Here is a 13,253-nt window from a genome sequence, read left to right as displayed (position 1 = left end):
CACTGCACCACATTGTAAGACCTTCCTACCATCATTTGATTTTACAGCCTGACCACATAGCATATAACTGTTTTTAGAGTTGATGGGAATGGTATAAGATATCATTTATTCAGCTTCCTGCTTGACCTCAGCTACAGAGAGCTATTTGTAGTAACGTTACATTGGTTCCTTGTGAATTAATTACTCATTCATACTCCTAATGTGTCCCCAACCAATAAATCCTCCGGGATCTGCAGGCAATTCCATTAGTCTGGGTTTTAACTGGAGCATTTTAGAGTCCCATAATGTTTTATGTGCTGTTTCAGAGGTTTTCCATGCTGAAAAGTGGTATAAAAAGATGCTCAACATTGCCACAAAATAATGGCGATCAGTGAGTTTGGTTTAAAAATGACATGATGAACAAAATTTGGTTTAATGCCACCAATTTCTTTAACGCATTAATGCAATCGATCTTTCCGAGGCTGTAGCCCTCAGTTTTAAAGCTAAAGTGAAGATACTGGTCATCATATGAAACTAAAAAACCTAAGGCATCCATTGGTACCAATGGTATAAAAGGGGTCCCTTGACCTCTGACCTCCAGATGTGTGAATGTAAATGGGTTCTATGGGTACCCACGAGTCTCCCCTTTACAGACATGCCCACTTTATGATAATCACATGCAGCTTGGGGCAAGTCATAGTCAAGTCAGCACACTGACACACTGACAGCTGTTGAGTTTGCCAAGTTATGATTTGAGCATATCGTTTTATGCTAAATGCAGTACCTGTGAGGGTTTCTGGACAATATTTGTCATTGTTTTGTGTTGTTAATTGATTTCCAATAATAAATATATATACATTTGCATAAAGCAGCATATTTGCCCACTTCCATGTTGATAAGAGTATTAAATACTTGATAAATCGGTGTATCGTCCCAGCCCTAGTGTGCATGGCCCCAGCCCTAGTGTGCATAGCCCAAGCCCTAGTATAGCCACAGCCCTAGTGTGCATAGCCCCAGCCCTAGTGTGCATAGCCCCAGCCCTAGTGTGCATAGCCCCAGACCTAGTGTGCATAGCTCCAGACCTAGTGTGCATAGCCCTAGTGTGCATAGCCCTAGTGTGCATAGCCCCAGCCCTAATGTGCCCTAGTGCATAGCCCCAGCCATAGTGTGCATAGCCCCAGACCTAGTCCTAGTGTGCATAGCCCAGCCCTAGTGTGCATAGTCCTAGTGTGCATATTCCCAGCCCTAGCCCCAGCCCTAGTGTGCATAGCCCTAGTGTGCATAGTCTCAGCCCTAGCCCCAGCTCTAGTGTGCATAGTCCTAGTGTGCATATTCCCAGCCCTAGCCCCAGCCCTAGTGTGCATAGTCCTAGTGTGCATAGTCCTAGTGTGCATAGCCCTAGTGTGCATAGCCCCAGTCCTAGTGTGCATAGCCCTAGTGTGCATAGCCCCAGCCCTAGTGTGCATAGCCCTATTGTGCATAGCCCCAGTCCCTAGTGTGCAAAGCCCCAGCCCTAGTGAGCATAGCTCCAGCCCTAGTGTGCACAGACCTAGTGTGCGTAGCCCCAGCCCTAGTGTACATAGTCCCAGCCCTAGCCCCAGCCCTAGTGTGCATAGCCCTAGTGTGCATAGCCCTAGTGTACATAGCCCTAGTGTACATAGCCCTAGTGTACATAGCCCTAGTGTGCATAGCCCTAGTGTGCATAGCCCCAGCCCTAGTGTGCATAGCTTACCTTAGTGCAGTAGAGCATCCAGACCTCGTACAGTCTCTCCTTGGATGCCATGGTGCCCAGGAGGGTGAGGGTTTAGTGTGCACCCTCAGGCTGTAGTGTCCACCCTAGGTCACTTCCCTGGCTGCTTCATGGTCTCCAGTCATGAGCTAAACCTCTAGCTGCTGCAGCATCATGAACTGTCTGTGCAAAACTCCTTCAAAGATGAGCAAAAAATGGAGGAAACTTTCCAAGAATTATTCCATTGTGTACTCCAGAGAGGCCTTGTACTTCCACTTCTTCTTCTTCTTCTTCTTCAGCCCAGAAGCAGAGGGTATTTCCAGCAGAGTTTGGAGCTATTAATGATAATAAACACAAGACAATTAGTTACTGACCTTACCTGACCAAGCTAGCTGTCATAAAAAGCCTATTTCTGTTTTTGTAGCCTCTCTTCCTCCTCCTCCTCCTCCTCCTCCTCATGTGACACAACCTCCTCCTCCTCTCTGAAGCTGCACAGCTACACACACCTCTCATTTATAACATAATATGACTATTAATACCTGATAAAGTGGATCAAACCCGTCGAGAAACAGAAGACCACTCACCTGTGTGGAGAAAAGACCGAACTGTCACTGACTGACGTCGTCCACTGAGTTGTTGTGAATGTGTCAAGCTGCAGAGAAACAGCATGGATGCAGAGAACACCAACTTCCTGTCAAAGAGAGGTTGGGTTTATTTCAAAATAAGAGCCCACACTGAAAGCATGAGAAAATAACTGCACAAAAACAACAATGTCAATTGACATTGAAGTTTTAAACTGCTGAATTTACAACTTATACTTAGTTTCTTTTTTATTTAGTTTCTTTCTTTTTTTCTTTATTTATTATTATTATTTTTAATTTACTTATTTTTCTGTTTTTTTTTGGTCCTTTCCTTTTCTTTAATTTTTTTTTTTAATTTGTTTTTGTTTTTGTTTTTGTTTGGTATATGTTTCATTTATGTTGCTATCAGATTTAATTAATTTATATGTATAAATGTTATTGTTTATGAAATTAACTCTGCTTATTTATGATGCAGTAATATCGTTATAGGGATGGGGTGGGAGGGGGGTATAATTTGTTTATACAATTATTTATTGGATTTTGTACAGAATACCAATAAAAAGACTTTGAGCAAAAAAAAAACAAAAAAACAACAATGTCAGAAATGTTTGTTTTTTCTGCTCTTTCTAATAAGTTTCTTCTAAGTTGCGCTACCCAAAAACTGATATTTGATTACTAAGTGATATATTACGCTTGAAGTAGGGCTGTCACAATATTAGATTTTCACTACACGATTATCGTGGCTGAAAGAATTCCTGATAACGATATTATCGTGATACTAACTAGCCCTAACTGAAAGCACAAGATTAAAAATAACTGCACAAAAAACAACAATGACATAAATGTTTGTTTTTTCCACTCTTTCTTTTTTTAAACAGAGTTTATTTCTGAATTTTGTATATTTCTAATTCCCAGAGTATAATATATATATATATATATATATATATATATATATATAATTTACTAATTACTCAACCATACTTAAATGTCAATACTTGTGAAAATATAATATATATATTATAAATATTTAACTAAAACTTTTATTTTGGTAGGGGAGACCGGATACATAATGCACTGCAGCAACTGGCACAAAAACACTACCAACCAAGTGAACATAAATTCAGGTTTGCGACAGTTTATCCACTTTACGTTGTCGATGTGGAGCTACGTGGTTGCTAGGGGCTGGGCTTGGTTGCAGAGCTTGATGTTGTGATGTCATCTAGTGGACCAGTACAGAACTGCAATGTCTCTCTGTGTAGATAATGATTTATTTCAAAGAAAAAATAAAAAATATTGTATGAATATATTACTGCAGAAAAATGTACTGCAAAATTTTTTTTTATTGCATTTTAATTACTGTATATAAAATGTGCATTGCTTTGCAGCAGGTACTGGCAAAACTGGCAAAAGTAGTACTGCATTTTTATTTTTATTCATGCATGACTGTGTAAATCCATGACAAAGAGGAAGTAGCAAATGAGGAAATTACAAAAGAAAAGGTTTCATGTTTTTCCCTTTTTTTTTTAAAGGGAAGTCAATAGACCTTGAAAGGGATATATTACTTATTGGCCATTTTTGAGTTTGCAATATTATTATTTGAGCATATTTTTTTATGCTAAATGCAGTACCTGTGAGGGTTTCTGGACAATATTTGTCATTGTTTTGTGTTGTTGATTGATTTACAATAATAAATATATACATATATTTGCATAAAGCCGCATATTTGTCCACTCCCATGTTGATAAGAATATTAAATACTTGACAAATCTTCCTTTAAGGTACATTTTGAACAGATAAAAAATTTGATTAATTTGCGATTAAATACTTACCCTACTAGTTACTTTTCACAACTTTTAAGATTACTAATAAAACATTAACTACTGTTTATAAAAATAATATATTGGGATTTAACTATGCTGCAAAACGACCTTGCCACAATATTAATGTTTACTTAAAAGAGCAAATATTTTAATTTACCCCAGAAAACATACCAAACCCTTTACTCTAAGACAGCCAGAGACCCCTTTATTTGTCAATTTATTTGGGGTTAACAAAGTAAGTTTTTTAAGAATACAAAAAAAGTTAAAATAACATAGCCTACTTGTGTTATTCCTTATCTTAAAATGTAACAAATAAAACTCTTCCTGTGTCTTTTTGCATCATAACAGTCCACTGAACACACTGCACCCTTAACATCACCTAAATTAACCACTGATGACCACCAACACAGACTCACCTGTACAGGTGAAGCTGTCGCCGTCTGCTGGGCTGCTGGATTTGGACGTCTCCTCACACGCAGAAGAAGAAGAAGCTGCCGTCATCTGCTCGTCTCTATGTGCACAAATCAAAACAGTCTCTGACAGTTCAGCTATATGAGATTATATGAGCTTTTTGTCCATATCAAGCAAATACTTAAACATTGGGTGGGCAATTATTATTGACAGGCATTAATTAGAATATATAATTAGTTAACTGGATAACAACCTCATAATAAAAAAACAACACTTTTCTATAAACACACATCTTTAAAAAAATGACTCAAGACTAACAGCAAGTTTAGAAATCAAATGTATATTCATATATATCATTTATAATACGTATATGTATATGTATATATATATATATATATAAGGCTCATACAGCTACCATGTTTGATATGTACTGTAGATCACAGTTCTCATACACAGCACACCTAATCACAGTTACAGATAGATCACCATATTCATTAAAACATAAAGGCATTGTTGGAGAAGTGGTCACAGAGCACAGTAGAAGTAATCTTTTGGCGAACCACAGACGACGAGGACGGGGGAAAGTTTTCATCTACTGATGGTTTCTAACTCTAGCTATATTCTATTGCTCTTTTCTTCAGAGCTAACTTTGTCTTATTGGCTCAAACATGTTCTAAAAGGATTATACATGTGGGGAAAACACTGTGCATATATGTTCAAACATACAGCGGAAATATGATTTGATTATGGCCAGTTTTCCAAAAAGTGTACGCTATATTTAGAGTATTTTTCGCCGGTTTACCTCGCCATCAGAGCGCCTTTTCTGACAGGCAAGTGAAGCAGTTGTATCCATCTATGCTCTCGCCAAAGCCACCAGACTCCACTGAAAAAAACAGTAATTTTACCTTGCAGTTGCTGGTCTACCACTGCCTCGATTGTAATTTGTTTGTGTTATTGTGTGACTTTGGTGAATCCGAACTAACCTTTTAAAACACCAAAGTCACACAATAACACAAACAAACTAACCGATCGAGGCAGCAATAGACCAGCAACTCCCGTGTTCTGCAAAGTAAAATTATACGTTTTTTCAATGGAGTCTGGTGGCTTTGGCGAGAGCATAGATATTTAGTGTTTTAGACACCTTTGGGACTCTTTGTAAGAATCAGAAATTGCCTGTTAACGCCCCCCTCAACTCAGTTTGAAACCCATATAGATGAATATATATGCACTTGTGTTGTAAATATCTTTTTTATGTACCTACAGTAAGTATTGACTATTCACAGTCTGAATACATAATAACACTGTAAAGGAAAAATCCACCCTTGCATAATCACTACCTATTAGGATTTAAGTTTTTGATGTATTAAAAGGTGTTATTGATACCATTTTATGTACACAAATATATTTAAAAAACACACACAGAGCCTTTAAAAAGGTGCCGAATACAAGTATGGCTTTTCCTAAAACAAATTGTGAATTAATCATTTTGAAAATTTTGGTAGGTCCAAAATTAATGTTTTGTTTATATCTGTAGAAGATATCTGACCACTTCTAACAAGGCTTGTGAGCCAGTTAGTGTGGAAAAATACTGGCTGAGTTTGATGTTAAGTGCCTGGCAACCACTTGTTGTGAAGTGAAAGCAATGGAACAGGGGAGGGAGAATGCAACATCTAGTGGCTTAATGTTATCAATAGCACCTTTAACTTCTTTATTTCAGATTCAGTTAACAAGGTCCTCCTTTTCTTCATTTCCTTTAGGAGAGAACAGGCACACCTAAAAAAAATACCGTTATCCATGGAAACATGAAAAGTAAACTGTAAAAACAACATACTTTTAGCACAAATAGGTGTTTTTAACATAGTGTTTCTGGGTGGACTTTTCCTTTAACTCATAGTTGCCTTTTATCTCAGAGGAAGTGCGCAATTATTAGTCAGCCAACTGTTGACAGTCCATTATTATTATCATAGATCCTTAATATATGATCAGAGCAGCGTCTTTGTTCCAGCACTTTCACAGTCTCGTCGACACCAACCCCACGATTCCACGTATGCATCAGACAAACATATTAAAAAAAACTACAAAACTACTTTAAAAAAAGGCTCAGAGAGTCGGGTTAATAATACAAAATAAAAGCACAGTAGGATTTGGCCTCATTGCTTTGCTTTGATTGTCTCGTGTTTGGCTTGCTAGTCAGGATTTAGGAGGTTCTGGGGTTAGGAGAAGTCCCACACGGCCTCGGCGGCGTCGTCAGAGGTTGACGCCGGAGCGTGGCAGGACGGGGCGGGGGGGCAGGATACTGGAGGGTCCTCGGGGCTGGTGAGGGGTACTGCTGGGTACATGAGGCTGAGGAAGGTGTCTCGGTTGTGCCTCTTCACCTGTCACAGAACGACACAACATAATGTACTGTTAATGTACTGATAAAATATAATTAAAATAGGCATCCCGACTAATAAACCCACCTGCTTGAAGAAGGCGTGGGTCAACAGTGTAGATGCTGACGGTCTATGGAAGACAAAAACAGCACAAACACTCATTTGCATTAATATCTGTGTGCTGTATATGAATGCAAATATATCAGATCAACTGTCAAATAAGGACCTGCGCTCAGGCTGCTGCTGCAGACACAGCTGGACCAGGTTGTGCAGGGTGGCCGAGTGGTTCTTGGGTCCGGGGCTCTGAGGTCGGTCGGTGGGAGGGGCGGTGGCGCTGTGCGTCATGCTCCCGGTGGCCACGCTCTCCCCGATGCCGGAGTCCACGCCGGAGCGCGACACCTTCAGCCCCCCCAGCTCTCCCAGCGGGTACGGAGCCACGTCCAGCAGGCAGCAGTGGGAGCCGCGCAGCTTCTGAAGCAGCATCTGAACGGGGAGATTGATGCAAACTGTAACAGCTAAATGTGCACATGCATATTCTTCTTGGAGGCGTTTTCATTACCTGAGTGGGGAGCATGTCCTGGAAAGGCACCCTGCCGCTGACCAGCTCACAGGCCACGATGCCTAAACTGTAGATATCAGACTTCACTCCGTAGCCGTGCAGGTCCTACTGAGGCCAACACAATGAAGAGAGGGAAGACAGAATACATTAGAATAAGGCGGGATAAAACACTCACACTGTAAATGTTACTTTATCTAGTGAGTCCTGACCTGTCGCAGTAGTTCGGGGCTGAGCCAGGGCAGCAGGGCGGGACTGTGGTGGGGCATGTCGAACACCGCCCTCATCCTCTTCCCATCACGCATCATGCTGTAAACACTGTGGAGCCCCGAGAGGTAGACACGGCCCTCCCCTGACAGCAGGATATGACTGGCCTTCACCCCACTGAGGAATTTGAATACATAATGAACACCACTGGGAAGCTACAGAATGATATAAAAACCTCAAATAATAACAATAATGGACCCGCCCTTTAAGAGACCAGTATTTTGAATACTTCTTTCCCTTGTAATACAGATGTTTCTTCCCACTGACCGGTGAACGTAGCCCATCCGGTGCAGGTATTCCAACGCTTTCAGCACGCCGTACAGCAGGTACGCTATCAGGGATTCACTCATTCCATCTGGGAAATATGTTCTTAGTAAGGTGTCTGCAGAGCCTGCAGGCAAGAGGACAGATGAGCAGATACATCTTATGAAATCAGCAGCGATTTATCTGATTTTTGAGACAGTGGTGCAAATTGTGAGTGCAATAATTTTGGCTTGAGAATATTTTGTATAAAGAAATGCACCCATAAAGAATGTCAATTGTCTGTCAGTGTACACAGCACAATGTTTCATAATCACTACATTTGATGGGTTTTAAGGGCCAAACACAAAGTTATTGGAGGTGAAGCAGTGGCTGACCGTAGCCCATGAGCGGTGTGAGGATCCATAGCTGGCAGCAGGAGCTGAAAACCAGGCGAGAGGTCAGCAGGTTGGGGTGACGGAACAGCCTGGACAGCAGGACCTCGTTCTGGGGTTTGAGACACAAACAAACCTCGATGGAGACCAGATAATATACAGAAGCATGCCTCAAAAACTTTATGAAACCCCCAAAATAAGCTTTGAGGAGACATTTCCTTTTTCTCACCATGAGCTGCATCAGCTCCTCCTCGGTGCACTCGTCCAGGTTGGTTTGTTTGACGGCCACCGGCTGGCCGGTAGGGAGGTGGCGTGCCATGTTCACCTGGCTCAGGTTGTTGAAGCCCCTCCCTGTCACACACAGAATTGAAATTTACAGTTGTATATTTGGGTGGGAAATGCAACTAAAGGTCTGACTGGAGTGCATGTTGTGGTGTTCTCACCCAGCTCAGACTGTAGCTGGTAGTGGGCCGGTTCGGCTGACAGCCCTGTGATGTCATCGCCACCTGCCGGCCCTTGCAGAGTGTATTCAGAACCGTCACAGCTCTGCAGGGATGCACACACACATATATTATACTTTTATAAATTCAGTGTATCATATAAGTACACATGTGCGGCCACTTTAAAGGGATAGTTTGGATGTTTTGAAGTGGGGTTGTATGTAGTTTCTAATAATTTTGTACTGTGGTATTATACAAATGTCACTTACTACCTCTTTAAAAATTCTTATAGTGGTGAGGTAATGTGTGAGGGGACGATGGCCACCAGGCGGTGCCACTGTCCCACCGTGCAGAGTAAAGGGTTGGGAGGAGGGGGATGCTTGCAGTTTTAATGATGCAAACAGACTTTTGGTTTCAGCATCAGACAGCTGCAGGTGTTTCTGATGCAGCTTTGTTTAAAAGGGGACATTTCATGCTCATTTCCAGGGTCATACTTGTATTTTGGGGTTTCTACTAGAACATGTTTACATGCTTTAATGTTCAAAAAACACTATTTTTCTCATACTGTCGGTCTGTCTGAATATACCTTTATTCAACCTCTGTCTGAAACGCTCTGTGTCTTTAAGATCCCCTCCATAAAAAGCCCAGTCTGCTTGTTGAATGACATGTTTTTTTATCGAGGCAGCCCACAAAAACTGACTGGGTTGTCTTATTTCACAGTTTGTGGGTTAGTAGACACTCCAGATACCCAAATTTATGAGCACAAGTACTGAAAAAGTAAGTTTGTCATGCTATGTCCACTTTAAAAACACACCAGCTGAATGTGTTTTATCGGTTTTATCCATAGCGTCCTAGAATTTGTCTATATCATCAGGTGAAAATGACCTTATACACTTGCATTACATTTTAAGTAGTTTGTAATTATTACTAAATATCAAGTACTGTGTTAAGAATGATTATAGTTATAGAAGAATATCATAAAGCAGGCAAACTCTCCGGTGAAATCAATCAAATCAATATTGTGGATTATCAGCAACACTTTAAAAGGGGCACTTTCGTTTCTTGTTTTTTGTTTCTGAGAAAAAATTGACACTTCATTACAAAAACCCTGTGTTATAAACTGGGATTATAAAGCCGTGTTTGGACTGCAGGAACTTTCCCCTGGAACTATGGACCTTTTGAGGAACTCAATGCGTTTCAACCCCGGGGACCAGGGTCTAAATTTAACTCCAGGGACTTTTTATCCCCAAAAAGACACTAGTACTTTCTGAAAGTAATGGAACTTTCTGTGTGGAGTTTGCAGGGATGACCGTTGCTGATTGATAAAACACACACAGAAGCACCGCTGCTTCAACTGTACCGCTTCATTCATAAACAAGGACGTACTCTAGTATTGATTATTGAATTGTGGTATCCACTGTTTTTTGGAGCTTGACCCGTGGTAGGAACTCAAAGTCAGGACGTTATGGAATTTAAATTGATGGAGTACCCCTTTACGAACAGCTGCAATGTTATTCCAATAGTTATAACAACTTTAAGGCACCTCCAGATAGATGAGAAATGAATAGTGATGGGAGAGAGCATCAGTGTGACAACTGTCTCCATGCTGACAGTGTCTTGGCTACTGACCAGGAACTGGTGGCTGATGTCCTCATATTGCTCCTCTATGTCCAGCGGCTGGACTTGAGTGTGGGAGATGCAGGAACAGTCCTGGTGAAGGGGGGGGAGGGGAGGAGCACAGGTGAGACATGCCCTACAGGACAAGGAGGAGGAGGAGGAGAGGTGGAGAGGGAAGCCTGGGAGTGGAGGGTGAGACACTGGGAGGGTCAGAGATGAGGCAAGCATCTGGGAGCATCTGGGCTGCGAGGGCACTTATTAGGGCATTTTATCGGAAGTGGGAAGTGGAGAGAGAGTGATGATAACAGGCAACAAAGAGGCAGCTGATGTGTCCCAACAGAGCAAGATAAGAGCTGCATACATAATCAGATGTGCCCATTAGATGTGAGGATGCACAGATTTTCCAATATATATTATTAATATATATGTAAATACAGATGCAATGCAATCCAAAGAATATTTCTTATATAATTCAGAAAAATGCCAATATCTGATCTGATAAATATTTTTTGGTGCATTGCTATCTGAACAGACCACCAGAGGCATCAACAACTGAAGCGTGACTACATCTACAACTCGGCGACACACACAAAGTGAAATTCATGCATGGTTTCTTACCAAGAAAGACATGGAGTCCTTTTGGGCGACGGTATAATCACATTCATCCGCTCACAGGCCGAAGGAGACCAGGAGACCGCGATGGAGGGACACAGGTGGAGGAGGAGGAGGAGGAGGAGGAGGAGGATGGAGGAGCGCAGCGGTGTAATAGGAGACACAATCCTCCACTAGATTAGAGAGCAGCGAGCATCCATCCAGCCTCAGCCATTCATCCATCCATCCGCCTGCAGCTTACCTGGCTGCATCAGGTGATCTAATGAGACAATGATGGGAGATTTACCAGCAGATATCCCAATGCAGTCGAATCAGAGAGGAAAATAGTGAATGAATAGAATATAATAGAATAGAAAGCTTTATTGTCATCGTATTGAATACAACGAGATTCACAGTTGCCACTTCTAGTCAGTGCTTTAAAACAAATACTTGACTAAACGACGCAGATAAAACATTTAACAGGTAAAACACACAGTTATAAAGCAAATAAAACAGGTAAAGTAGATGTAATAAATAAATATAAACAGAAGTGTTACACTAGAAGTATAAAATATAAAAAAAGATGTAATGTAAACAGAGGTAATTGCACTTGTAAAATAGGTAAAATAGATGTAATAAATAAATATAAACAGAAGGGTTACAGTAGAGGTATAAAATATAAAAATAGATGTGATGTAAACCCTCTTTCTTTATATTAATCTTGTCTCTAGGTGGAGGCTCCAGATAAGCCCAGTGTTTTTTTTTGCCTCTTCCTGCACTTTATATTATTCATTTATTTTTTTGTTATGTTGTATAGTCTTAAATTGTGCAAAACAAATAAACAAAAAAAAATGCAGAGGTAATTGCACTTGTAAAATAGGTAGGGTAGATGTAATAAATAAATATAAACAGAAGTGTTACACTGGAGGAATAAAATATAAAATAGATGTAATGTAAACAGAGGTAATTGCACTTGTAAAATAGGTAGGGTAGATGTAATAAATAAAATGTAAATAAAGCACTTGAGGTGTGTATTGCATCAAGGATATATTGCACAGACAAATGTATTTTACATTCACTGTATTAATATTGCACAGATTTATTGTTTAAGAGGATTAAGCAGAACTAGCTTTTACCTTTAGCCTTCTGTTTGAAAGCAGGCTTAACCTACAGTGTGATATGAAACTCTTCTTAATCTTAAATCTTCTTTTTTTATTGTTATTATTTACTTATTTATTTAATTTATATAGTCAAATGTACCTCAAAACAGTGTTTGGTTATAAAGCTTCACATAGCATATGAGTAGTTAACATATTTATCCATCTGTTTTTGTTTATTATGTATTAAAAAGAAGTAATGCAAAGCTTCATTTGTTAAGTACAATAAAAAAAATGAATAATTTCGCAATGCAATTCCACTTCAAGGTTAACATTAACTGCAGCCTTTTTATCATAATAAAACACCACTATTATTCAGTTAATGTTGTCAGTTAGTGACTATTAACAAACATAGGCTATTTATTATTTATTATTTATTATTATTATTATTATTGTTTATTTTTCTTCTCTAATGTAGCTATGAGTGAGCTAACGTGAGCTGGCTCAGGTAAACAACATGTCTGTGTGTGTTTATATGATGTAAAGAAGCTGCTTACCTTCTTCGATGTAAATGAGTTAACAACACAAAGCAGAGCCTGATATCATACGCGACGTTTTGTCTACAAAGTTTCTCATTTTGTGTCCAGATTATGTGCAAAATGCAATCCTGCTTCTTTCTTTCTCTGGTGTTTTATTGTTGGTTGGCAAACTAGTTTAGAGGTGCATTACAGCCTCCTACTGGACTGGAGTGTGGAACAGGAGATTGTGCAGGAAACAAATAAAATACAAATAAATAAATACAAATAAAATAACAATAACAATAAAATAAAAAATAATAATTATTAATAATAATAATAACAATAATACTACTAATAATTAAATTCTCTCCATTATTCCTGTTGCCCTTAAGTAATTAATTAGAAGATTGTGTACTTTCTCAGATGTCTTTCCTAGAAACTGGCAGGAAAAAAATAATAATAATTAAAATAAATAAAAAATAAAAACAAAAAAACAAAGGCAAGGCAAGGCAGCTTTATTTGTATAGCACAAAAAAGCTATAATAGAGTATAACACACAAGAGTAAAAGCTATAGTGCGGTATAAGATCATTATTTGATTTAATAAAAGGCAGCAGCAAACAGGAACGTTTTAAGCTTTA

General features: G+C 39.5%; 2 protein-coding genes across 6 annotated transcripts in view; both read right to left on the bottom strand.

Moving 5' to 3' along the window:
• Nucleotides 1-2,413, bottom strand: part of nbeal1 (neurobeachin-like 1) — a 40,241-nt gene extending 37,828 nt beyond the window's left edge. For 4 of the 5 annotated variants that reach the window (XM_037761625.1, XM_037761623.1, XM_037761626.1 and 1 more), the window contains exons 1-2: nucleotides 2,293-2,413; nucleotides 1,712-2,043 (exon numbers count right to left, since the gene is read on the bottom strand). In XM_037761625.1, coding sequence (XP_037617553.1) covers nucleotides 1,712-1,762 — 51 coding nt within the window. In that variant the 5' untranslated portion in view covers nucleotides 1,763-2,043; nucleotides 2,293-2,413. Of the gene's footprint in view, nucleotides 1-1,711; nucleotides 2,044-2,247 lie in introns of all 5 variants that reach the window. The other variant, XM_037761624.1, reaches the window with a different exon arrangement.
• A 3,787-nt stretch (nucleotides 2,414-6,200) lies between these two features.
• stradb (STE20 related adaptor beta) lies at nucleotides 6,201-12,860 on the bottom strand. The gene is made up of 12 exons (XM_037761757.1): nucleotides 12,653-12,860; nucleotides 11,026-11,278; nucleotides 10,420-10,500; nucleotides 8,794-8,896; nucleotides 8,580-8,701; nucleotides 8,354-8,462; nucleotides 7,983-8,106; nucleotides 7,661-7,832; nucleotides 7,452-7,556; nucleotides 7,119-7,375; nucleotides 6,980-7,022; nucleotides 6,201-6,895 (listed from the first exon to the last, which is right to left on the bottom strand). Exons 2-12 carry the CDS (start codon nucleotides 11,035-11,037, stop codon nucleotides 6,734-6,736), a joined length of 1,290 nt encoding a protein of 429 aa, XP_037617685.1. The 5' UTR covers nucleotides 11,038-11,278; nucleotides 12,653-12,860; the 3' UTR covers nucleotides 6,201-6,733.
• Between the last annotated feature and the right edge of the window lie 393 nt (nucleotides 12,861-13,253).

Source organism: Sebastes umbrosus, chromosome 24 (assembly GCF_015220745.1).
Source record: "Sebastes umbrosus isolate fSebUmb1 chromosome 24, fSebUmb1.pri, whole genome shotgun sequence".
Classification (NCBI taxonomy): Eukaryota; Metazoa; Chordata; class Actinopteri; order Perciformes; family Sebastidae; genus Sebastes; species Sebastes umbrosus.
This window is presented reverse-complemented; position numbering and strand designations above follow the sequence as displayed.